Here is a 26,956-nt window from a genome sequence, read left to right as displayed (position 1 = left end):
ACGAATTAAGGTGACTCATCCCCATCAATCATCACGTCGTTGCTTCCTCTTCCATTTACACCCATTATAGACGAGGATTAGCTCCTATTTATAGAAGAACAGCACCAGTGGCGCCGGGGCTTCCATGGCGTCGATTTGCCATTTTGAAGGTGTTAGCGTCGATCCCCACCATCAAACAACTTCACTTGAACCCAGGAACAATTCCCAAACAAGTTTTGGAGCGTAGGGTTCGATTTGAGGACGAATTGGAGAACACCCAATTTAAGGGTTTCCAGAAGTTCAAGGCGATTTGGGGCTTTTCCCAGCCAAATTGGCCTTAGTCACAGGTATAAAACTTGCTCTACTCATTGAGATCTTCATTTCTATGAAGTTTGAGAATTTTTAGAAATAGTGGAATTTTCCGGCGAGTCGGGGCAGCCAATTGCCACCTACGGCAGCGCATGGCCAGTGGGCCGCCAATGCTATTTTACGCTAAATTTATATCTTGATCTTAGATTTGATATCCGTATGATGTGATTTGATTATTGTGAACCTAGTTCCATTAAGGTCCGCCAATGCTATTTTACGCTAAATTGATATCTTGATCTTAGATTTGATATCCGTATGATGTGATTTGATTATTGTGAACCTAGTTCCATTAAGGTCCGCCGCTTGATTATTTTAGCAATCGACGATCCGACCGTTGGATCATCACCAAACTTTGGTATGTTATAGTACGTAATATTTGAGGACATTAGGAACTTACAGATCAGGAATTTGACGTACAAAACTTCCCGAATTGGATTTGTAAGTTCATAAAATAAAATGTTAACCACCACTTGAATTTGCAATTGGCGAAGATTCAACCGTTGGATCATAATGAAATTTTAGGATGATGTTTTAGAAGCATAATGTGGATCATTGGAAGTTACTGATTGGAAATCCGAGGAGCAGAACTTTCAGATCGAGTTACGTAGGGTTGTGGACCCTACTGTCGATTGTTGACCGATAATTGACTTTTGGTCAATGGATCTCAAATCATTCTAAAACGCCCTTAGAGATGTGTTTTACGTAAGTTATATATTTTATCAATAAGAATTCTGAGATGTGATTTGATAATTGTTCTAGGCGTCGATTATTCAGGACGCCTCGATATTCGTGCTAGGGAGTTGTAGTGTGGACTACAGGTGAGTGGGCTTTTGTTTTCTATATATATGTATATATGCTTTAGGATTTCCAGAAACTATTTTTAAATGAATTTATGAATGAAATGCCATGTCAAGGATGCATTATATCTTAGTATTTGCATTAGTATAGTTTTGCATAATATGGAATAATGCTGCGGAGGCTCAAGTAAGCTTCAAGTGAGTGTATTATGATGATAGTGGTTGCATTGTGTATGGTTATGCTTAGATGCATTTAGAACGCATTATCCTGCACCCTAGTGTTAATGTTTCGCCCCGAGGCCAGGGCCTAGCCTTCACATGATCGTTCATCTCCCGCACCGTACGCTCACATTGGATCCAAGGCAGGTACTAGCCTGTCGTACAGACCACATTAGGTGGTTCCGACTCGTAGGTGACTTGCGATACTTCGCACAATCTTCACGTGATCTTAGCACTTAAGCGTATTTATTTACACCCAGCCTGTCGTACAGACCACATTAGGTGGTTCCGACTCGTGTGCAGGAATTGGTTATGAGCTATAGATTCAGTTGTATAGGTCACATGGTGACTCTGGCTGATATATCATTTTATATTGATTTACATCACCTGACTTACATATTTATCATTGAGATACTTGACATGGGACATACTTTGGTTTTCATTGCTTTCGAGCCTGATTTCTTTATACTTATGTATTATTATTTTTTGGGAAATTATATGGGTTTTATAGTGAGGGGTTATTATTTTTGGAAAGAGCAATAGTTTCAAAAAGCTTTGTTTTTGCCCACTCACGTTTTCTATTTTTCGCCCCTCCAGATTTAGCTGATTAAAGTTCGTATCGACGAGGATTCTTGGCGAATCTCAGTATAGGTGGCTATCTTTGAGGGTATGATCCTTACCCACACTACTGTACTTTACTTATGCTCTGACATTGCATGTGAAATGGGTTCATTCCCGCTCACAGAGTACTCTTGTCTTTAGGCACTTTTACGTTTAAATATGTTCACATTTTCCACATCACTATACTTTATGGCTTTGTCACCTTTCAGGTGTCGACTAGCACAACTCAATTCGGAGTCCTAGTGAACATTCCAGGTCAGGGTGTGTCATTTTTTTTTTCAATTTATTTTCTCAAAAAAAAAATTATGCTGAGGATCTGCTTATTATTGTGTTAAAACTCATCCTTTAGAAATTTTTGTATTTTTGTAGGTTTGCTTGTGTCTTTTTGGGTTTCTAATTGAATCACTAAGTTCTTTTGAATTTCTTTTTAGTTGCTCTCTGTTATAATCTTTTGATATTACTTTGATTTGATGGATCAAATTAATCTTACGGATTTGGTCTTTTAGCTTGTGTCATTTTGTTGGATTATATTGTTAATTCCTATATAAGATTCAGGATGCTTATTACTTTTCCATCTTATGAAGCAAGAACAAGGTAACAATTTGATTGTGGTTTTCTTCTTCATATCGATGTTGTGAATTCATTTATTTACTATTGGTTGCTTCTGGTATTCTAATTTTGTCTTCCGTTAATGCCTTGATGAAGGGGCTAAGGTACATGTCTAGTTGCAGAGGTTTTACTAACAAAAATCATCTGCTTGTTTATCTGGGTTTTGATCACTGCAATCTTGCTATTTTAATACTGATGTTCTCGTTGAGCATATGCAAATCAACAAGTCTTGGTTCTTGATTATCTTTGAAATCAATTGTCTGTTTCAATTATGAATCTCGGTTTGATAGACTTCCCTAACTTCAATAACATATGAAATTCGGTCATGTCGTAATATTAAATGGATTTTAGACGGTGGTATTTTTCCGTCTTTTTTTTTTTGGACTAGAAATGGATTTATGGTAAATTTTTAAGTGTGATACCATGTTGCTGGAATTCTGCAAACTTATACAGAATAGTCAATTTATGATATTATTTTGATATATCTATGTAGCTCATAAATTCATGAAATTTTAGTATGATATACATTGAGATGTTTATTTTAAATATGGAAATTTTCACGAGCATTGGTCAGAAACTGTACTACAGATTTACACAGCTTCTGCAGCACATTCCATTTCGATTTTAATTTTAGCCCACTTTTAAGATTGCAAAAATAATGGAACTTCGGGTGACAGTAAATTTATATGTCTACTCATTTCTGAAAATTTTCATGCATATTGGAAAAAAATTGAATTTTTGGTGAATTATTTAGTCTCTGGTATGTACTAAAGAATTTTTGTCGTTTCTGCAACACATCCCATTTCTAATTTTCTTTTAGTACACTTCTAAAGTCTCAAAAATTATGAAATTTTGGATATTAACATATTTGTATGTATAATTTATGTCTGAAAATTTTCATGTATATAGGATGAACAATGAATATTTGGTGAATTTGTAATCTCAGGTCTATACTGAACATTTTCTACAATTTCTAAAGCACCTCTCTTTTCGAATTCATTTTTGGCTCGCTTAAAAATTTTAAAAACCATGAAATTTTGCAAAATAGTAGCCATATATTTCTAGTGCATACCTAAAATTTTTCATGACAATCTAAAGAGAAATGAGTTTTTAGTGAATTTGCAAACTAAAGTAGTACTGCTGAATTTTGGTACTTCAAAACTAGTTTTGTTATGTGATGTTGTTTTCACTTATTTGTGCACATCTATTGGTACCGATTATTATACTAGTTTATGGTTCTAGTATGGCCTTATTTATTGCAAATTCTTAATACTAATGACTCTTATTAGACAACATTGATTAAATTTTGATTTAAAGATGTATTGGTTTGTTTTGCTTAAACCAATGTTTTGTTTGGTCATCAATTCTAATTATGATGATAATTGTCTTTTGAGAGAAAATTGGAAAGTGGCATCAATTTACTAATTGATCATTTTGGTCCCTATCAAATAACTAAATAACCATGTTTCGTCTTTCGAAAACTCTATTGTTCAATGTCAACAACGACATACTTTTGTGTCTGATTGAATATTTTGAGAATCATTAAATATCCAACAAAACGGTTATTTAATACTGTTCTAAATGATTATTTTGAAAAATCAGAATTCTAATTTATATGGTGAATACTTTGGTCCCAATGGGAATTTCAGGAAATCACTCACCAATTATCAATTAGTATTATAGCAAATCATAAACTACTTCTAACATATTTTCATCTGGCCAAAGTTGATGAAGCTATATGTATTTTGTGTATTTTATGTTTTGGCTAGCTATGCAGGTATTTTCTTTGCATGATTAGTTTATGCCCAAAGGTGTAACAATCATGTAATTTGGAGTTGGTTCGATCCTCCACAACTCGACTACTTCCATGATGAATCTTGCAGAATTGAGAATGAGTAGGTAAATTTTCCAATCTTTTGCCTTAATTTTCTATGAGTTTAAAATTGGATTAAAATTATTGTTGAAAATTTGATGTTGTTGAGATATCTATGTGCTTACTTTAATCGACTTTGTTTTAGAATTAAAGCATAAATTTTCAGTTTGGATTCTCTTATTAGGTTTCATTTTAATTTATAACCTAATCTTTAACACATATGTGAGTCCTCTCTCATACACTAAAATAAATTTTGTAGCCATTGGTTTATCTAATAACTTGTCACTTTTAGATCGATTAATAATTTTGAGATATTGTTCCTTATATAAGCCTAATTTTGATACATATGGATTGGTTTATTATGTCCAAACCAACTATTTTGTGACTCAATAAATTTGTTTAAGAAATTTTTATGTTTTGGGTATATTAAAGGTTATTTATCTAATGAAATGAATGTCACATCCTGGCCTAGGCCCCCACCACATCCCGGGCTCGACTCTACTATAACACGATATTGTCTGCTTTGGGCCCCAACCATGCTCTCACGGTTTTGTTTCTGGGAACTCACACAAAAACTTCCTAGTGGGGTCACCCATCATGGGAATGCTCTCGCGCGAACTCGCTTAACTTCGGAGTTCCAGAACCCAAAGCCAGTGAGCTCCCAAAAGGCCTTGTGCTAGGTAGAGATGATAATATACATATAAGGCTCACATGATCCACACCCCTGGGCGATGTGAGATGTCACAATCCACCCCCTTTAAGGGCCCAACATCCTCGTCGACACACTTCCGGCCAAGGATTGGCTCTGATACTAAATTGTCACATCTTAGCTCGAGCCCCACATCCCACATTGCTCGGGGGAGTGGATCCTATAAGCCTTATATGTATATTCTCATCTTTACCTAGCACGAGACCTTTTGGGAGCTAACTAGTTTCGGGTTCCATTGGAACTCCGAAGTTAAGCGAGTTCAGGCGATAGCATTCCCAAGATGGGTGACCCACTGGGAAGTTCTCATGTGAGTTCCCAGAAACAAAACCGTGAGGGCGTGGTAAGGGCCCAAAGTGGACAATATCATGCTACAGCAGAGTCGAGCCCGGGATGTGGTGGGGACCTGGGCCGGGATGTGACAATTTGGTATCAGATCCAATTGTTACTTCCCACATCACCCGAGGGAGTGGATCATGTAAGCCTTTTATGTATATTCTCATCTCTACGTAGCATGAGGCCTTTTGAGAGCTCATTGGCTTCGGGTTCCATCAGAACTATGAAGTTAAGCAAGTTCGGGCGAGAGCATTCCCAGGTTAGGTGACCCATTGGGAAGTTCTCGTGTGAGTTCCCAGAAACAAAACTGTAAGGGCGTAGTCATGGCCCAAAGCGGACAATATCATGCTACGGCAGAGTCAAGCCTGGGATGTGGTGGGGGCCCGGACTGGGATATGAGAAGACATCCAATAAAATTGGAACAATACAGAGAAGATTAGTATGACCCCTGCGCAAGGATGACACACATAAATCGAGAAATGGTCCAAAATCGTGCAATCCCATGATGGGTGACCCACTGGGAAGTTCTCGTGTGAGTTCCCATAAACAAAACCGTGAGGGCGTGGTCTGGGCCTAAAGTGGACAATATCGTGCTACGGTGGAGTCGAGTCCGGGATGTCGTGGGGGCTCGAGCTGGGATGTGACAATGAACCTTCAATTTATTTAAGAAATTTTCGTGTTTTGAGCATATTAAAGATTGTAAATTGGTTTTATTTAAATTATGATTAAATCTGAAATTTTGGTAGAGCTTGGGAAATACTGATGGAGTTTTGCATACCTTGCAACGTGTACTATTTGATTACAATTTTTATAGCTTTTTCTAACTCCAAACTTTGTAAAAATTTGCCATGTTATGTTATATAATGGATTGTGTACACTCTCTTTATTTATTCAACTAGCATATATTTTGTTATATGAAAACCACTTTCTCTAATGTTTAATCTTGCAATTTTGAGTGTTTGCGCAAGTGGGAGAAATAATGTATTATGGGCTTCACACCCATCAATTTTACATGCTTTTAATGGTTATAGTTTTGGTAGATAAAACATACATTATTATACTTGCTTATATTTTATTTGTTATATATGCAACAAATCTTGTAGGAAATTCAAGAAGGGTTAATGAGTATATTTTGCTCAAAAGTGTTTTGCTTATTAATTCTTGTATGTTGTTCAATAAATTAGACTTGTGATTTATATGTTATTGATGGATAATTAATCTGCTCAAAAGTGTTTTCTTATTCAGTACAACTATAAATCAATGTATAGTGAAGCATGGAATTGATAAGATGGTATATACTTCATATGCTCAAAAGTGTTGAAGTTATATACGTTTGCCCTTGTATTTTATGTTTTAGCTATGCAAACCTAATATAATTAGGTTCTGTCCAAAGATGATTATAGAATTATATGCTTTTGATGCATTAGAAAACATTTAGTTAAAGTTTTCTATTTCTGTCAAATGTTAGATAAACAAAATTGACGAAATGATTTTGTATAATTTTTCAGTCACAAGAGTCACTTCCCTACAAATATCTAGAATAAAGATGTTGAGCTCACAAATTTTATGTTCTAGATCCCATGACTAATGTTTTACTAATGGAGGTATTTGAAAGGTATCTGTTTCGTTTTGTAGACATTTAAAAAGTTTTGTTTTACTCTCTTAATCAGTGGGAGTAATAAAAATTTATCTATATAATTTTGTCTCTGTTAATCAGTGGGAGTAAGAGATTACCTTTTGTGTTAAAAAATTTGAAGTGTTAGTGGCTGATACATTAAGAGTAAATTCTGTTTAAATTTTATTCATATGTTTTAATAAGAGGCCCTGATTTTGTAAACAATATGTCATTTTTTTTTTACTTGTTCTCTTAATATATTCTAAATTGACAAAAAAGTTGGATTTTGTTACCAACATTGTTGAGTTCTTTTGTGAACTACTTTTGTACTGAAATATATTTGCATATTTTTAGTTCGACTATTGTGAGCTAATGTTTTGACTATTAGCTCTTAATATCATGACTTTGTTAGTAACATAGTGTTTTGAGTTAAGTGGGCATGTAATCATGGAGTGCAAGGAACTGTCCAATGTGTGCCTTGTTTTCTTTTGTTCTGCACTTGATTCAAAAGTGACAAGTTGCTAGGAAAGATTGGTTGCAAACTCATGAAGACTCAGTGATCACCACGAGTTCTTATCAGGACATTACATTGACATTCAAGTGGGAGAACGTAAAGTTTTGTGAATGGCAACTTGTGACAATTGGTTTACTTGAGGAACAAATCACTTGATTATTCAATGATGTGCAATTCGAGTAAATTAAGAGTTCTAATTAGGTAAGAATTGTGGAGTCTTAAATCATTGCAGCTAATCTAAGAAAATCATCTAGAGGTTCAAATACAAAGATATTGTATCATGATAGGACTCAATTAAGGTGATAGGGTTGACCTTTTTAGCTGTTAATAGGCCGGCTAATAAGGAACCCTAATGGTATATAAATACTAGGTTAAGTCCCTACTTCCATATGTTGAATTCCTCATAATACTAAAAACCTATTCATATAGTAGTGGGATATTTTGGAGTATTGGAAGGAGAAGACAACCTAGAGTTCATCAATGGCTTCATCCTCATAACCATGTCTCCAAATTCTACAAATAAGTGTATTTCCTTTTCATGTCGATTTCGTTATTGTATTCGCGATCCTAATGTCTTATTGTTGCTCTTATGATTTCAGAATATTTCTTACAATGTATACAGTGGCGAAGCCACACAAGCATAAGAAATTGCAACCGTACCTTCGGTCGTTAGGTATCGCCACTGAGATAGAGGAAACCACCAATCTGGTTCTTCTGAACTTGCCAAAGAATTTTGGAGCTAGAGGCGAGGTTGCGAGAGGCGCAGAGTAAACCTCCACGTGGCAAAAGGCGATGATCGACGGACAATGATATTGTCCATGGTAGCGTTGTTACGGATTCACATGCACAACCTTATCCTATGAGTCTGCCTATGCTACGCGCCTGCCTTTGAGAGCCTTTCCGCTGGTTCCCTTCGTCGGCGTCATCGAACCACGTTAGCAATCCAGAAGAACTGGAAGCTCGAAACGACCAGTCAAAGGAATTGATCCATTTAGTTATGTTCTTTTCCTAGTTTTATAGCACACCCATGTACAGGGATCTTTCCGACGCTAAGCGCGCTGTATCTCCTGTCCAAGTGAAGAATATCTTGTCCAAGTCCTTCCAATTTGCATCTTTCTTCTGCCATTGGCAATGGAACATCTCTCAACTTGTAAGTGGTAGAAATTAAGGACTCTGTTGCAGGTTTTGGTTGATTAAAAAATCCAATCAGAAGCCCGTGTATATTAGTAAAAAAAGGGGACTTTCATGGGTCCGATGGCTCTTTGACTGGTGTGCTTGAAAATGTGATTGATAAATGGGCTTTTGAAACTCGAGTTGTCACAACAAGAGGTATTGTCTCCGCCTTTTCAAGTAGGGATCATCTCTCAAGTGTTATGATCCTCCATTGCTGCTCGGTAATGGCCTAAGGCTCAATGATTTTTCTTCTGCGCTAAGGTTAGCATCTCATCCCATCTTTCATCTTATTGCTTTGAGCTCTCTTCGGGAAAGTGTAAAAGTGTAACCTGCTGTTCCTTGATTTCACATAAACAACTGAGTGCCTTCTGCTCCTTTTGCTCTTCGCTTTCTGTGTTTATTGATCTCCTGCCCAATCACATTCTCTTTATCGAATCCTTCTAGGCAGATAGGACTACTCCTGCTTGCTCTTGGCCTTGGCTGCTTAGAGACATTCCTTTAGTTCGTCTTAGAGAATGGAATTAGGAATTTTATTTTCGTCTTATTTTAGGTCGGTCATCTGTTCCATTTAAAATTCCATCTCTTGTTTGGTTTCTGGTACCGGTTTCAGTTCCTTTGTTCAAATCAATATCTACTATGTCAGGCTTCCCTTCCCGGTTGTCCTGTCCTATTCAATCCGTTGTTCTTCTGTCTGAGGCAAAGGCGAATCCCTTATACTGTATACGGTCGAACTGGCTTCTTGGCTGGTACATCAAGCATATCGGCATATTGCTTGTTCGGTGTGGTACACATAACTTTCAATGTCAATCAAGTAATAGAATTAATTCCCAATGTCTGAGGAAAACGTGAAGAATTTACATTTTATGAGCTTGTAAGGCCCGTTGAAGTCCCCAAAAAAAGGGGAAAAAAGAGGGCTATAAGTAGGCCGTTTGCTATTGCTATAAGGGCTGCTCGCCTTTATACGGCTTGGCTTCGATATCGCTCCTATGTAGTGGTCGGCCTATAAAGTAGTATTCCTGCCATACTAGAATGCCTATTATCTAGTGCTAGAAGCTTCGCCAGAAGCAAGCAAGACGAGGCCGCTCTGCTTCGTAGACAAGGCTCGTTCCGTACTTTACTTACGAGCTCGTGTAGTACTCGCCCTTATCTCTAAAGGGGCTTATGCACTCCACTCGCTGTTTACTAAACGAACGTTAGAGCGAGCGAGCGAAGCCTTCAATTTAGTGGCTTCCCCCCCTTATCCTTCACCCTACTCTTTCATTTACGCTTAAGCTTCCCCGGTTTGGGGGATTACTTGATTGGATACCCGAGAACCATAATCTTTCCTAGGAATAGCTTCTACGACGATAGGCGTAAAGGCATGATTACTGCACTGACCATAGTAAACTCCCTCTCGCTGTACCGAAATAGAGATCTAATTTAAACGACCAGGTACAGCATCACATTTGACACCTGACGAAGGTACAGCCCAACTATGAGGTACATCAGCAGGTGTTACAATAATACGTATATGAGTTTTGTCCAGTACAACCACTCTATTGTCCACTTCTAATAAACGTGATTGACCCAATTCTATATCATCTTCTGGAATCGTATAACTGTCAAAAGTGAGTGACTGTTCATCGGAACTGTTATAGTCTGAATACTCGTAAGTCCAATACCATTGATGTCCAATAGCTTTGATAGTAATGGCTGGATCTACTACTACCTCGTCCATTGAGTATAACAGAGCAAATGATGGTATAGCAATGAACATCAGGATGACACTAGGAAATATGGTTCGAAGAATCTCGATAGTAGTTCCATGAACAATCATTTGTGGGATTGGATTTTTTTTATAGTGGAAATGCCATAAAGCGCGAACCAAGATCCGTGATACGAAAACCAAAATCAGAATGAGGAAGAAAAAGATATCGTGATGTAAGTCCATTATTCCTTGCATCATAGGTGTTGCTGCGTCTTGAAATCCTAATTGCCATGGTTCCGCTGCATCACAAGGAACAATTATGAGGAATAGCCATTCTAGAACAATCATTTGGGTTGGTTCATTCTTTAACTGCTCCGCCCCCCCCCCCCCCCAAAAAAAAGAAGAGAGACTTGTTCTTGCTCTCCCAATTCAGGAAGACGGAAGTCACCGGTTGGGCTTTTCCAACCAAGAAAAACATGGGACTTTTGGGCATTTTCTTCTCTTACGCTACGCAATTTCTATTTATTATTTTTGAATAGAAATCTAACTTTATATTAGATATTTGGAAGGGATATTTCTATTCGAGATGCTACTTACTTACATATGATGTTTTCTTTCACAAGGCAGCGACTCAAGCGATTTTAATAGCTTTTCCTTTTCTACTTGTAATTCTATTTCTACTTTTAATTCCTTTTCTAGTTGTAATTTTACTAGCTTTTCTAGTTTTAATAGCTTTTCCTTTTCTAGTTGCTTTTCCTTTTCGAGTTGTAATTCTATTTCTACTTGTAATAGCAAAATCTGTTCCTGGGTCATAAAATTGGGATTTACGTCATTTTGATTCCTTCCAGAAAAGCAAGTTTTTCTTACCTTCCTGTACGAGTAGTGAAGAATTATAGTGAGTTATGATTGGTTGTTGACCAACGGAAAGCATGGGAGTCTTTGGGTATAGGAGGTTCTCTCTCTCTCTTACGATATAAATAAGTCCGGGAATGAGCTATCATATGCCTTCTGTTTGAAAGGCTAATTTCCTTTTACTCAATGAAGAAAGCTAAAACTAAAAGAGTAGGACATAGATTGTATTATAAAAGTTTAATGAGAGATGCGAATCATAGCGTATCCAAAGTAGTACTCTGTTTTGTTTTCAAGGCAATTAAATTCTTACTGTCCGGTAAGGCAAGGAAAGGTTTTTTCCCCTAAGGGAGAACTTAACCGGGCATGGAAGGCAACTCTATCAAGTAAAGCTAGTCGTCAGTCAGGGTTGAGACAGTAAGGTCGTTCAGGCTTGCTTGAGACGGTAAAGTCGGGAAGGCCTCGTTCAAGTTCTATTCTCTATATGAGCTTCGGGTAACCAAATATGAACTGGTACCATGGGTGACGGCGAAAGAGGCACTTGTAACCGATAGCACTGGACTTGCTTACTCGAATTAGTCTTACTAACTATTCTCAAATAGAATGTGCTCTTGGGATAACAATAGGAAAATGAAAGTCTTGCTTGTACTGATCTTATTTCTAGTTAATAGCACCTTTCATGTGAAGACTAAAAAGCAACTAAGATAATAAGAGCTATAGCTAGATGATCATCTTCTATCTCTTGACCGGACTAGTCTCGTCCCATCTGGTTTGGCTGACATAGACAAAGGGTATCCTTCCGGGGTGAACGCGCTTGGTACGGTGAGTTGCTAGCTATGGCCCAATATAAAGCAATATGAATACGTTTTCCCATGAATTTAAAAAATTAATTAAAAGCCAAAACAAGTACATCTGATATTGATCACTCTACTTCTTAACCGAGCCCTCAGCGGCTGTCATTCCAGTTGTTGATACCGTAGTAAGCAAATCAATGGATACCTTAGATAGCTAAACTCGCTCAACGGCTAAAAGTCAGAACTACAACCCTGGCAAATAAGGCAGTTTTTCTTACCCGACGACTATACCCGTTGTTACACAGATTAGCACTTAGCTCGTCGATGTTCGTGTGTATTGGCTTTGGCCCGGTTATGATTGTAATGAAGTATAAACCACTCCCAGTCCCCAACCATTGGTAGACACATTTGAAAGAAAAGAGATATCTCAACTCATTCAGGAGGAGGTGTGCAAATGCAAATGGGGTAACCCCCGCGTATGCCGCTTTTAAGCCTTGTTCCAACGTCTGGATGTGCCAAAAAAAGAATGAAAACAGGATTCTTGGGTAGTCATAGAGCGAGTTTACTTGTTTCTAGAGGAAGCCTAATCAACTAGTCGCGCGGAGCTAGGAAGTTCCTTCGCTCAACCGAAACGGGCTGAAACGACAACAATTTCTGGGAGCCCATATCGGCCGGGAGCTAGAACCGCAACAACCCTGTGGTTGACGTCTTATCTTAGCACTTTATCACCTATCTTTGTCAAGGGAGTCCCGTCTTTTGCTAACGAAGAAAGAACAATGGTATTCATTTTAAAGTCTTTATAGCCTTTAGAAAAAGATGCCAGTTAGATGCTTAACACCGGTAGATTCATTTGGTTGTTTTTCCTTGGCTTATCGAACCAGCGTATGCCCATTCCTCCTTTGAGGACTCCCAGTAGAGAAAGCCTAAATTTGCCGATGTGGATTGAAAGGAAGTTGGGGATGGACATAGATCCTTCCGCCTATCCGAAAGAAAGCAATGGTTTTTTTATTTATTATTTCCGGAAGCAATCTTCATTGGCACAAGGATCTCCTCACAGCAACTTCCACTACGATAGAACCCGACAATGAGTTTACGAAGGTTTCGAGTAGTGCGGGATAGGCTAATCACCAGACTGCTCTGGAATAGGTGAATCGCTGGAGACAATCACGAGTGAATGGGCGTAGAATTTATAAGTGAAGGAAAGCGCAACTATCTATTTAATATCCTCCCGCAGGTCCGCTATAAAGCCTACCTCATCAAGAACGAGAAAGCCGACCACCATAACCGACTCTTGTTGCCGAATCGAGCTTGTATCAGGCTCTAAAAGAGTCTTCTTCGAGCGAGTGGTCTTTCTCCCAAGGAAATGCTTTTTGTAGATTGAGATGGATTGATCTTCTCTATCGTGCCTCTTCCTTGTACCAGTTGATGCTGCGGGAGTGCCTAATATGAGTTATTGAAAAGCGTTTGGCTATGGGTGTTGATTGCTGAGTGTGCAGTTAGAACTCGTGGTATTCTTTAAGCCGCTCTCATGCTCTCTCACTTCTGATGATACGTGGCTTGCTTCAAGCCACTCTCACTCTCTCTCACTCTCTTTCACTCCTGAGGATTTGAACTTTCATTCAATCGGGTTTGAACTGAACTCGTGACCAAATCATGGGTTGGGCAAATTGGTTGGATTGAATTTTGGGTTTTTTCTTTTGCAAGTGACAAATTTACGAGTTCAAACCCTCTTTGTCTCCATAGTTTAAATAAATTTTGGTGTTCATGTATTTTGTTATATAAGTCATAATGGAGAAAAAGGAATCAAATTGGGTAAGAGAGTTGCAAGATCCACCCATTGTCCTATTTTCCCACATACATAATAATTTCACCCACTATAAAAAGTAAAAAAAAAATTAAAATTATTGTAAGCCTAATTTACTGAACTATATTTGGGACTAAAAAGGGAAAGGGCCAGGCCCTAAAAGGGTTTAATGGGCCATGGGTTAGCTGCAAAGGCAGCCCAATCATGATTGCAAGCTAAGGGTCGGTTCTGGGAAAAAACCCAGCAACCCAAGCTGCTGGTTTTGGGCCAAAATGCCGCAGGGGGACACGGACCCAGTACATGTGCAGGCCAAGGGTGTGCGCGCGAAACCCAGCTGCGAGCTGGTTTCGATTTTGGGTCGTGGGAAACAAGCCCAGCCATCTGGGCTGGCTTTGGTGGTCGTGGGCCGTGATAGGTGGCGAAGCCCAGCAAGCTGAGGCTTGCTGAATGAGGGCCGAAGCTAGGACAAAACCTAGCAAGCACAAGGCTTGCTGGCAGGTTAGGCCAAGCTGCAAGGGACGGCCCAGCAAGGATGCAGGCCTGCTGGTGGGCTCGGGGCTTTAGGCCTGCGTAAAACCCAACCCAAGTCGAAGCCTGGTTGTCTGTGCAAGGGTAGCAAGCCCACTTGGTTGTTGCGAAGTGGTCCATGACATTGAAACGACGCCGTCCTAGTAATGGCGTGGCTGCAGGCCAATCATGTCGGCTTGGAGGTGTGGCGTCAAGCCGCAGCACAACCGCGAAAAATCCCAATTTTTTTTTCAAATTCTAAGGTTAAAAATCCTAATTACTTCTAAATTAATTTCGATGCTTTGACTCACAAATTCCACATAGCATAATTGCATATTGCATGAGCAAATATATATATTGACAAAATATATGAACAAATATGCAATATATATATATATATGAAAGGAAAAGATAAATATAGGGGGTTCATGCATCATAGGGAATGTTTTCATGCTTCAAGGTCGTTTCAAATATCTTAATTTATTTTAAAGGAACCTGATTGGTAGAAAATGATTAAGCCTTTGATTGTGTAGAAGAGCCTTCTCCACAATCCTTCAGTTTCTTAGTTTTTGGCAAGAGCATGTTGATAACGTGTTATATGCCTAATTTACTAAACTGTATTTGGGACTAGAGTGAGAAGGCCAGCGGCAAGGGAAAGATGAGAGATATGTAATTCTGAGGTGTGTTATATCACCCATTGTGCCTTTATTTATAGTAGTAAGATAAGTTAAATCCTTACTCTAATAGGATTACAACTCTAATAGGATAATATCTAACCCTAGGGAATATTTCAAGATATCCCTAGATACACTAGAATTTACACAATCACATTCCTAACCTAATATGACTGCAATAGAAATGTTATTTTCCCACCCACTATTATTCTCAAAATAACATCTAATATATTGTCTCTTAAATAAAATAATATAAAAATAATAATAACGAGCAATTTACCGGGGTTGCCCATTCTAAAGACCATAGTTCACGGTATCTTTTCCAGTTTGTTGCTATTGGAGAAATTGGATAATCTGGTTCCAAGAACACCTACATAAAACTACAACTTAGTTAAAATGAAGGTTGCCTGTTGTTAGCACTGCTGCACTGCCTCAATGGCTTCTGTGTAGAAGGCCTCCTATTCTGCATTAAATTGTTCTATAGCCGTTTTTTGCTCCTGTAAAGATTAACCACAGGTCAAATGGTTATTAGCTTTGTCTTCTAATTTCGATTAACATGTTCCGCACAATCCATGAGTGCAGCAGAAACAATACATGTGCGGAATGAATGGTGATAAATAGTGATAGCCTGCATAGCAATTTATTTTTTATTTTTTTATTGTGTCTTTTGGCTAAGTCAAGGGTATCCCAAAGGCTTCCCAGGCCCAACTAAAGACTAATCCCTCCGGCGCATGTGAAATGCTCCAACCGTGCATTGCAGCACAGTACCTGCATAGCAATTAGTTATAAAGATGGTAATAGAGGAATTGTTATCAAGACGATCGATCATATTCTGGAGTCATGACAGAAACCAAAGTCGCCAAATTCACACACACACACAAAAAAAAAGAGGAGATTATTTCTGCTTTCCTGGTAGCAATTAGTCTACAGTTAGCATGTTATGCAAGAGATTAAACTATAGGATCATAAGATGGGCAATAGACATTACCTCGCCGGCAACAATTCTAACTTGTTTACAACAACTACAACAATGACAACAACAACAAAACCTAGTAAGTGGGATCATTTGTATGAGTTGTAGAACGTCACTGTGTTTGGTTTTGTGCCAAATCTTCCATTAGCTCCAAGTACTCCATTTCTTTTCTTAGAGTCTCCGTCCAAGTCTTCGTTGGATGCGTGGGCACACGATAAAGAACATGATTAAGAATGAAGATATCTTTGTATTGATGAATTATGAACAACATTAATATTATCTACTATCTAAACGTATTAGTTGTCTACATTTTTTTGGAATCTTTTACCCCTTTAAATTTCGTCCCTCCTATCAATAATTCCTAACTTCGCTACTGCACATATATAATGATATAGAATTGGCGATACGACGTATTTTATAAAAAGTAAGACAATGACGTTCTTTTCTCCAATAAAACATGTTTTGGTTTTGATTCTCCATAGAACACCGCCCCACCCCACATTGCATTTGATTTGTTTAAGAGCCAGATCATATAAAACTGGAGGTTCTTATTCATCTCCAAATATTAATATATTTTCAAGTTAAGTATGCATCTTCTCGATTCGATTCCTTGAGTTGAGTTCATCCAACTTAGTCAATGACAGATTGCATTTGGAAATTAAACCAAATATAAACTGATTTGTACACTTGAATAATTAATTTCAAGAAAAATCGACAACCAGATATCAGAAGATAGATCTGATTCCATCTGTGTGAACAGATTCAACTCATAAGCAGAACAAAATCACATTGAATTATTTTGTAAGCCATGTTTTGCTGGCCTTCCAGCTCAAACGTAAAAGATTTCAGAAAACAAAATTTTTCATGCAAAATCAAAATCGCCACTCCAGGTCACTTGCATGTAAAAATTACCAAGAACTAAGCTGAAAGATTACTCCTAAGGCGGCGCCACCCTCTCAAACATAGTAGCCGGTGAATGTAAAGCCCCTTCCTATGATCTCACCGCCGCAGAACCAGGCAAAGCATTCAACTCCAAAGAGCGCAACAAGGCCAGCATTCTCCACGTTCATCTGCTCCTTGCTTTTTATTGCATTCTTGAGATAGCCAACTTCCTGCCAGAATGCTTCATAACGAACTGGAATACTGCAGAGAAAAAATTAGGAGGAGAAAGTTACGCAATTGTTTAAACAAATCACGTTTTCGTGCATTTTCTAGCATCTATGTGCCAACAAGTTCAATGTGATCCAGTAATTACGATGATGGAAAATGCAACAAAATCTCTGGTCTATTGAACAGAAGATAAACTCAACTGTTTATTATCAAGATATATATTGATGTTGGATTTTCAGCGAAGATATGATGCAACATCTTCTAACACACAGAGTCATTGTCCTGCAGTTATCGTTTATCGATTTGAGGATGCCTGTTTTAGCCAAATGTTTCTTAGTTAGCCACATTTCGTACCAAAAGAAAACACATAGTGACTCAAAATCATAATCCGACAATTTTAGAAAAATTAGTGCAAGATTGAATTCAGCGCGCGTTCCTGAATCCTATCCAAGATCACAAGGAAGGTGGTACTAGTACTACTAACAGCTGACTTGTCGGTACAAGAAATTTGCACTGATTTAGAAAGATAAAAAAGGAACAAGGGCAAAACCTGGCAAGACGAGTATAGAACAGTTGTTTTGCTAATGTTTGGCACTTCTCAATGGTGGGGGGCTCCTGGACATGGTGCTTGTTCTGCTCTACCATCTGCTTGTAATAAGTACGTCCATTCTTGACTAAAAAGTTCGACGCCTGAACCAGCTTTGGTGGAAACTTTGATGCCATGGATACGAACCTGAAACTAAAAACGGCGCATTAATTCAAACAACAGAAAAATGTACTCAACAACATCGTGACAATGCAAGACAAAAAGGAGAAACTTTGATTAATATTGCAGTCCAAAAATATCCAAATCCTTTGATCATGATCTCCCACCCACACCAAACAAAAATACTTGAACTAGGACAATCAAATTCTTGAGGTGTTCATGCTTGTCCACATCAAGTCGTTGAGGACAATGCGCGCAAATCCAATGTAACAGAACGAAAATGAAATCTGGACAGCTTCTGCATCAATCAGACAAACTTGTACAAGTACTCAATCTTGTACTCCAAGTTTCAAATCAAATTGTAGGATCGATCATTACGATTACTTTGTTAAGATTTTAAGCGAAACGATACATGGTTGAATGATCATCAACATTAGTGATCTCAACATATCTAATATAATAAATTTAGTCAATAACACCATATCAACAGTGAGTAAAAACCCAGTTCAGCAGTCAGAGCTCAGCTAAATTAATTATATAAAAAAAGGAGTATGTTTAATTATATAAATATAAATATTGTTAAAGCACAGGAATTGAACCTAGATTTTTACACAAGAAAACAACACAGTCCGCATTGAACATCCAACGTAGAAAATTTAAGTTAATTCAAATTAGAATTACTAATCGGAAAATTAACGTGCATATATTGAGAGAGAAAACTGTTAAAACACCTTGAAATGTTTTTGAGATTTGGAGTGAAACAGAAGCCCTAAACGCCAGAGAAGAAGCTTATCACTTGGCTACTATTTCAAAATTTATACTCTAGTGTAATTCGAGATTATTTTCTTTACCCTTTGGGCAATAGAACACGTGGTAGAAAGAAAAGAAAATTTTTTCTATTTTTCTTTGCAATTAAAATGTAAACTTTTTACTCAGTCAATATGGGGAGAGTGGATTTCGACAAAAAAAAATAAGAGGAGAGTGGCGAACTTATCCCATCCTTTTCCCTTTTCTTTAATTATTAATTATAACTTGACAAATGGGTTGAGTTTTGCACCCAACTCAGAAACTAACATTTACGAGTGATTAGTCGCGTAACAAGAGAAATAGAAAGGAACGTTTATGAGGTTATTACAAGTCATTTTTATTCGATGGGAAACGATCCGAGTCAGTGACACTCTTCTCCCTCCGCTACGGACACTTTGGCTTCGGTACCACTTGCCGTACGCAGGAGGCTTGTCATTCAAGAAAAACAAATAGAACGATGCATGGTAACGAGCTCATTTGCGTCGTATATCAAAACTGAAGAGTTTGAGGCCTTGTCTCTAATGGAAGGGAAGCTAGTTAATTTTCACTTCAAGCACGACGGGAATACGAAGAAATCACTTCCGGCGAAATCTTTTAGAGCCGAATAACGTACAACGAAAAGGGAAAAATAAACAGCAACGAGGCTCATGCATTTCCAAAGAGAAGGCTACAGCAATTATTTGCTTTGCTTTAGTTTACAGAAAGTTTGAAAGCTACAACAAAAACAATAAACATTCTTAATGAAATTTCAAGCATGACAAAGAATCAATAAAAAAATGAACTACAAGTTTCAACACCTCTAATCCCACCATGATTGTTTCAGTAAGAATTAAAACCTAATGGCAAATATTGAACATCCTTTTTAGATTTGTTGTAGGAGAGCTGCTACAATCTCATTTTCTTCTCCACTTCAACCCAACACAAATTTCCAGACATAACCCCCCGCGCATCTTCTCATTTAAAGAAAATGCAGGAGAAAAAGATAAGAAATGTTAAAAAAGGAAAACGGGGTTGGGAGGGGGAAGAAAACGGAGATGCTGCTCACCGGAGGAACAAAATCAAGTTGGTTCTTCCTTGTGAATTCTGTGACAGCCACTTACCGACCTTGAGAATGAAACCGTATGCAAAAGGTTCAAGGGGCACCTTGAAGTGTCAGAATTAATGTGGCCTCCAATTGACTGGTTGGTGGGAAAGCGATGGAAACCTTCTCCAGCAGCAACCCAAAATAGCTAGCCAAGAAAGTACGTTTCTTCTTGGACCATGTTTATGCATAGTACATGTACAAGCTGTTAGCAGCAGCACAGGCTATTGAGTTCTCATTAGGATGCCATGCCAAGTGCAGCAACTTTGTTGTGAAATCATAACAATTTCCGTTTGCATCAACCCCGGGGCTTTCTGCTCCTGTAGTAGATTTTGTCGTGGTAGACAAATAATATTCTTTCAAGTAAATTACCAAAAACAGAAAGGCCAACAAGCCAAAGAATGTTCAGCACATCAAGTCAATGGTAAAATGGCTAAGAGAAAGCACTTACCACGCCTGACAACTCGTGTTATACTACTACTCAGGGACCTGGAAGGCCTAGAAGGAGTCTGAACTTGTCGCCTAAAACAGCAGAAAATACATTATATAATCATCAACCTTATCCATAAAAAAAACTCCCAGTCAAGCTTCCTGATGTGTTTTGAGTTAAACTTACCTCATTGGATTTTTGCTGGCTTCCAAGGTTGTTGTCTCAGTACTACCAGTGGCAGAACCAAATACACGGAATAGATTGCTGAGATCATATTAATAACATATTAACATAAGCCCAAATATTTTTTATAAAAATGACAGGAAACAGATACAAGATGCCAAAACAGACCTGTAAGAGCCAGTTGCCACCCGCGATCCATCACCACTCAGACAACACTCAAATTTATCGAAGATAGAGTCGTTCTCATATAAATCACACAGCTGGATACATTTAAACAAGATAATCAGGCTTAAGCCCATTAAACTAGGCACAAATTACATGTTCATCTTTCGTCTGATGACAAGAATCTCACCTTAGGTCTTAAATATTCATGAACCTGGAAGGTTTGGACTGGACCTGAATCCATATTGATGTCCCATAACTGAAAAACACGTGAACCAGTTCAGATAAGAAAGCAGGGAGATAAAGATCTCAACTTCACATCACAATATGGGAGAGCGAGACTTTTTAGTTTAAGCAGCTACAATTTGACAGAAAAATCTCTATGCAACTTCGTCATCAGATATAATGCTGAAGTAGTAATTGAAACTATCCAAAAGCGCTACTCTCCTCAAATAATTAAGGAACCCCAGTTTAAGACATGCTTTGGACATCTAATTTCAACATCCAAAAGCATCTACAGGGAAATAATTCAATCATAGTCTCATAAATCAAGAGAGTTCCGTACACTTGTCAAGGAAATAGAAGGCTGAGACCATATGTAGCTTTACAACACCTAATGTCTACATATAATACATCATTTTGCCACACTATATGTTGCATTCAGGACGTCTAATATCCAAACATAATATCATTACAGAGTTTTTATGATGAGATAAGGCAAGTGAAAAACCAACCAAAAAATAACAAACCTTAAGAGTCATGTAATCACGGCTAAGTATATATCTTCCTTCCTTTCCAAACTTAATATCCGATATTGAAGCAATAATCTCTGTGAAAAATGATCTAGCACCAGGCACCTCTGGTTCCTCAAATCTGCACGCAAGATAAGTTTAATAAGAAATAATGTATTTTATAAAGAAAAACAACAAAAAATTATGCATCATAAGTGATGCTATTTTAACCAACGTATTGACAACAAACTCAGCATTGAAGAGAATAGTATTTCCCTCCCTTTTTTAATAATGAACTGCACAAAAAGGTGATCAAAACATATCATTCATCTCTCCAGTTTGCACTTAACACCTTTAGTCTTTTGTCCCCCTTTAGTTTTCATTGTAGGTGGAATCCAAGATGACAACAATAGAATAGAAAGGAAAATGCTTACAATTTAGCATGAGAATCACACAAAGCAGATTGGCGCAAATCAATGAGTCGAATGGAGCCTTTGGAACTGCTGTAGGCTAACGTATTACAATGGGTAGGGTGGAACTCTGCTGATGTTATCACCTCTGCAATAATACAAAATGGGCACTCAGAGTCATGCGAGTATTTTTGAACACCTAGCCAATAATCAAGGGCCACAACAGTAACACAAGAAGAAATTAAAACTGTCCTTTATATTTTGTTCTATTTATACAGAGTCAAAATTGCAAGGCTAAATTAAAATTTGAATCTTCAAAAATCCCTTAGCTAGATGCACGAAGATGCACGGGTGTGTCCCCACACACATTTTGAATATTATGAACTTCAACCCAACTCCAAGCACCAGAAAAGTACTTTTCAAACGAGTTCCACTGAAACTTTTAACAACTTAAAATGTAAAGCAGAGGAAGAATATTTGACTATGACTGGGAATATGAATATATAATGAAGCTTACCGGTTAAATCTTCCATGTTTGCAGGCTTCACATCAACAATATTGAAACTTTGATTGCTAATTTCCAAGTTCCAAAGATTTATTCGCAGATCATCAGCCGAAATAAAAGTTTCACCATCACTAGGAAAAATGTAAGAGAGAGTTGGCAAACATTCATAGCAGGATTCCAAAAGTAGGCAAAGTATCTTAATTATGATATGTGAAAAGCCAATGATTATGGTTCTTATCAATTTTTACAGTTTAATGAAAAACTATTGACAATTACAAACAAGAAATCCAGCTGCAGGAATTGAATGATGTTGTGCATGGTGAACTAAAAAATATGAACTGGCTATACATTTTAGCAAGTTTAAAACAAGCGTAAGGATTAAAACGTTTCATAGAGTCATAAGGCCTTGATAAACCCCAAAGTCATAGAAAGCTATATGTACTACTAATGATGTCACAGACGAAAACTGAAGATACAATTTCAATAAAGAAATAGAGCCACCTGTTGTTTGAAATTGAATTGATATGATAATCATGAGCATGGGCATACACTCTTCGACATCTAGCGATTAGGCTAGTCTCATGGCTAGTTACCTACACAATCAAGTTTTAAAAGTTAGTTTGAGATGAAACTCAGAAAACAACCAAATGTTAAAGAACCCAAAGAAGGGGAGAAAGGGGTAAAAAATAGACACAGTGGGCATTGAAGTGCCATGAGGAGAAGGTTTTAAAGATCCCAACTAGCTGAGTATAAGGATAATAAGCTTAATGTGATCAATTTGAGTCTTCTGACCTCATTTAATAAAATCAACACTCACTCATACATACACGCACATAAAAGCGTATAGCGTATGTATTATTATATATCAGACAATAACACTAAATGATTAAATGAAACAGCATGACACAATGTGCTAAATTGCTAACATAAGATACAAGAAGAAAATGATTGGGTTGAGTACTACCACCTGTGGCAATCGTAACAAGGGAATGCCTCCTGGTGGAAATGAAACGTCATTGCTCAGACAACTGAATGATCTGTCTGGGCATCCTCCATTTGCAAGATACGTTTTAGGGCTACTCAAATTACTTGAACTAGCAAAACTGCCATTTCCTACAGCTTTTGAAGGATCCACATTCATTTCTGAAATTTTCTTGACCTTCTTTTCTTGGACCTGTTCAACACCCAACCAAATACAGCAAAAGAAATCAATGCATATGATGCGCACGATAATAATTATGTAGAGAAGATATTTGGATAAAATGTGTTATTTGTCATCATTTATTTTCAAGCTCCAAAAAAAAGAATATACATGTACCAGATCACAGTTATATGAAGTACATCAACAAATCATATACACTTTTGAAAGCATTACATTGCAAAGTGACTATCTCTACAGCTAAGGTGAATATGACCTCCTCTTACGTGCACAGGCTGTTCAGTAATCGAGTGTTTCAATTTTCTCAGCAAGTCTAAGAGTAAGAAACCTACACCTATAGTACATAAGCTACCTAACACCATGCATCTATTCAAGGTCCAGACAATTGCATCTACAATATATAGAGCTATAAGCTGGCAGTCCAAATTTTCAAGGTCCTCAAACGTAAAAGAGCTGCATATATTCTCGTTCAGATTATGACAAAATATACCATAAACGTGTAAGCAGACACACAGGGCTTTTTAGTTCAAATAACAAATTGGGCACCGTTTCTCTCATGCTGTCGCCCACAATTATAATAAAAATAAAAAAATCTCTCATGCTGTCACCCACAATTATAATAAAAATAAAAAAATTAACCGCTACAAGAGTGTTGCTTTCATACCTTCCAAAATTTAATCGTTTTATCATTAGTAGATAGAAGAAACAAAGCACCATTGGCTGTTTGGCACCATCTGATTTTGTTTATTTTCTCCTCTATTTCCAAACTCTTCAGATAGTCGAACTGACAAAAATAATATGTGCAGTGTAAATACAACCAATTTCAGTACGTAGAGGTAAATTAAATATGATGGTGTGGTGACGCATTTGTAACCGATAAGAAAAGAATACCTCAGGTTCATGGCTCTGAAACTCTGTTTTGTAACGGAACTCAGGATGCCTGCTAGTTGGATAATCCATCCTCTCCAAATCCCTTCTGGAGCCACCATGCTACACATTACAGCATTCAAATACATGTTAAAATTGCAGAAAAAAAAGTATAGCATATAAACATTGAAAGAACAGAAAAGGCTTGCAAGTGAAGAAACACACATCTTTCAAATCTGTTCTCTCAAAGAGAACCACCCGGCCCCCACGGTCACCAGTAGCAAGATGGTCGCCACTTTTATCAAATTCAATAGCAGAAATAATGTCAACTGCAAACAAATAAAAAAAATGATAAGTAAGAAATCTTATTGTCGTCCTCCTACTATTAAAAAAAGAAAATATAAAGTTTAATATGTAATGTAACTGGGAACAAGCCAAACACTAGAATTACACTTATCATGGTTCCTCCCACTTATAAACCTTTACAGGCCAATTCTCCTTCTAAATAGACACTAGAATCCATTCCGACCACGTCAATGCTGTGTGCTAGCCATGAACCTCAACTAGTTAGGCTCTGCTATATGAATCTATTCTTACCCTTACCATCTGTTTTGTATTGCCTATGTACAATTTATTAATTGTTACCCATCTCAACCGTATAATCTTCCCATATAACTCTTTTCTCATTGATCCTTCAGCTCAATTAAAACCAAACCCTTAGGGTCTGTTTTCCATTCGTCTTCTCATCCCACTACAGCTACAACATTCATAATGCATCTATTCAGCCGTTGAAAAAATAAAGTATTATAAGGTCATAGTTTGGATCCAATCATCCATTTTGATCACAACACTATCCTCATTTACAAGCACTTCTTCAAACTCTTGTTCATAGTTAGTAAACATATTAAGTTTTTCCAGTGTTCTCCAACAATAATGGTTTTAACATCTAACAATCCAGAATTTGATTGGCACATTTTTAGCAAAATAAATGGTGAGGGTACAATGTATTGACTGCAACAATTAGAGTAGGGACATGGCATACTAGTATAACATGCAAATAAACCAATGCCTATGTCAAATTCTTCTTATGATCGATGAGTATTACTGTTGGATCTGAAGATATTCCAAATCGTTCATTTCCAACTGCATCACTAATCAAATTCTTCCATTACCTAATCCAGCCAATTAGTGGCAACTCAACCTGAGTAACTGACTTTCTTACCACATATGTAACCAACGTGTAAGTAACTACACAAAAATCTAGAGCACATTCAGTGAATACACAAATTACTATAATGTGGTTACATTTTTCTCCTTAATAACATATAGATTCATGACAGACATGTACAACTATTTAACCGATATAGGAAAGACAGCTAACCACTGGCGTTTGATTTAAGTCCTACTGCTTCCAGCAGGCACAGAACAGTCCAAAATCAAAACAAGGAATGGACAACAACAATAATGCAAAACTATATCGCAAAAATCGGCGTGTTAACAACTTAAAAGAACCATTTACACGACCAAACAATTGAAACATTAACTAAAATCGCAGAGCGAAACCACCACTCACTCGACTAAGCTCAGTTCCACACTGTTTGTTCATCAATCCATAACATAAAAAATGCAACCTAAACTCACATGCACATCTCTCCACCAGTTTCAGACTCAAAGTTCACTCCTTTCCCCAAATCAGAGCAAAAACCCACGATCAAACACTAATTACTCGACGACCCAGATCCCGAAACACTAATTACTCAACGACCATGATCCGTAACAGATCAAAAACTCAAAAACTAGCCATGAATGCAACACTTGAACAAAAATATCGATTGGATCCAAAAGAGTCGTGAAAGTTTCGAACAAAATACCTTCCTGAACTTCTTCACCGGCTGTACGCTCGCCGAAGACCTGAGAGAATTTCCACTCCAGAGGCGGTGGAGGACCCCCTGGAGCTGCTGCGACGACCTCATCGCCACCGTTCATTTCTCAAACACAAGCAGAATCGAATCAACAGCGGCCCAAATAGCCCAAACCCCAAAATTTCCAGCAATCCAATCAGCGCATCGAAGATCGCTTTCCCGGTTTACAAGATCACAGACAGTAGTGCAAAACCCATATCCGAAAAACGAAATAAACAATCACAATGGTTTCTGGGTATTTTCCAATTCAACCATTTCAACACAATAACAACAAAAAGCCTCTCTCTTTCTACCTCCCCAGTACACAAGCTCTCTCTCTCTATCTCTCTCTCTCTCTCTAGAAGGAGAGAATTGGGATTTTAAAATTAATTTTTGGGAGAGATTAAATATGACAAATCCTTCTTTTGGCTTCCGAGACATAAAAAATAAAAATAAGAATAAAAAAAAAAAAACACACTTTTTACTTATTGTGTTAAGTTCTCTCTCAATTTTGGGCTTCTCTAATTTGTGATAACATCACCTGGTAAAGTGACAGATGGACGGTTGAGAGAACTTGGTTGGGTTGTGGGACCTTAGGAGCAGAAGGATAGTGAGAGTGGTGTGATCTGATTGGTTGGTGAGGAGGTGCAGTGTTTTAGGCAGGTGAGGTTAAGATTAAATAAGGGATTTGGGGGAAAATGTGAAAAAGAATTTGAGGAAATTTTAATTTTGTGAGGCTGCGTTGAAAAGGAAAAAAGGTGATCGTGGGAAGAGAAGGTGAGATGAGATTTTCTGAAATGACATG

General features: G+C 37.6%; 3 protein-coding genes and 1 non-coding gene across 6 annotated transcripts; 1 reads left to right on the top strand and 3 right to left on the bottom strand.

The window, feature by feature from the left end:
* Positions 1 to 5,895: 5,895 nt before the first annotated feature.
* Positions 5,896 to 6,003, top strand: LOC126584014 (U6 spliceosomal RNA). Its single transcript, XR_007609937.1, has one exon. It is a non-coding gene; the product is annotated as a U6 spliceosomal RNA (small nuclear RNA).
* A 3,716-nt stretch (positions 6,004 to 9,719) lies between these two features.
* Positions 9,720 to 10,861, bottom strand: LOC126634178 (cytochrome c oxidase subunit 2). The gene is given in 1 exon segment (XM_050304672.1): positions 9,720 to 10,861. A coding segment is annotated over 1 exon segment (768 nt). The 5' UTR covers positions 10,847 to 10,861; the 3' UTR covers positions 9,720 to 10,078.
* A 6,008-nt stretch (positions 10,862 to 16,869) lies between these two features.
* LOC126582758 (uncharacterized) lies at positions 16,870 to 19,149 on the bottom strand. Of its 2 annotated transcripts, none has more exons than XM_050246943.1 (3): positions 18,647 to 19,149; positions 17,760 to 17,948; positions 16,870 to 17,242 (listed from the first exon to the last, which is right to left on the bottom strand). In XM_050246943.1, exons 2-3 carry the CDS (start codon positions 17,930 to 17,932, stop codon positions 17,056 to 17,058), a joined length of 360 nt encoding a protein of 119 aa, XP_050102900.1. In that variant the 5' UTR covers positions 17,933 to 17,948; positions 18,647 to 19,149; the 3' UTR covers positions 16,870 to 17,055. The 2 variants fall into 2 exon arrangements, with proteins under 2 accessions (XP_050102900.1, XP_050102901.1); XM_050246944.1 differs by having other exon boundaries at positions 17,760 to 17,942.
* Positions 19,150 to 19,351: 202 nt separating this feature from the next.
* On the bottom strand, positions 19,352 to 26,525 carry LOC126582757 (serine/threonine protein phosphatase 2A 55 kDa regulatory subunit B beta isoform-like). Of its 2 annotated transcripts, none has more exons than XM_050246941.1 (14): positions 26,122 to 26,525; positions 24,476 to 24,579; positions 24,275 to 24,373; positions 24,048 to 24,167; positions 23,189 to 23,398; positions 22,726 to 22,817; positions 22,237 to 22,355; positions 21,744 to 21,867; positions 21,328 to 21,451; positions 20,769 to 20,837; positions 20,585 to 20,676; positions 20,420 to 20,497; positions 20,255 to 20,325; positions 19,352 to 20,123 (listed from the first exon to the last, which is right to left on the bottom strand). In XM_050246941.1, the coding sequence occupies exons 1-14, from the start codon at positions 26,234 to 26,236 to the stop codon at positions 19,987 to 19,989; spliced, it is 1,554 nt and encodes a 517-aa protein (XP_050102898.1). In that variant the 5' UTR covers positions 26,237 to 26,525; the 3' UTR covers positions 19,352 to 19,986. The 2 variants fall into 2 exon arrangements, with proteins under 2 accessions (XP_050102898.1, XP_050102899.1); XM_050246942.1 differs by having other exon boundaries at positions 23,192 to 23,398.
* Positions 26,526 to 26,956: the final 431 nt, after the last annotated feature.

Source organism: Malus sylvestris, chromosome 9 (genome assembly GCF_916048215.2).
Source record: "Malus sylvestris chromosome 9, drMalSylv7.2, whole genome shotgun sequence".
Classification (NCBI taxonomy): Eukaryota; Viridiplantae; Streptophyta; class Magnoliopsida; order Rosales; family Rosaceae; genus Malus; species Malus sylvestris.
Note: the sequence above shows the minus strand (reverse complement) of the source record. Positions and strands in the feature narration are given on the sequence as shown.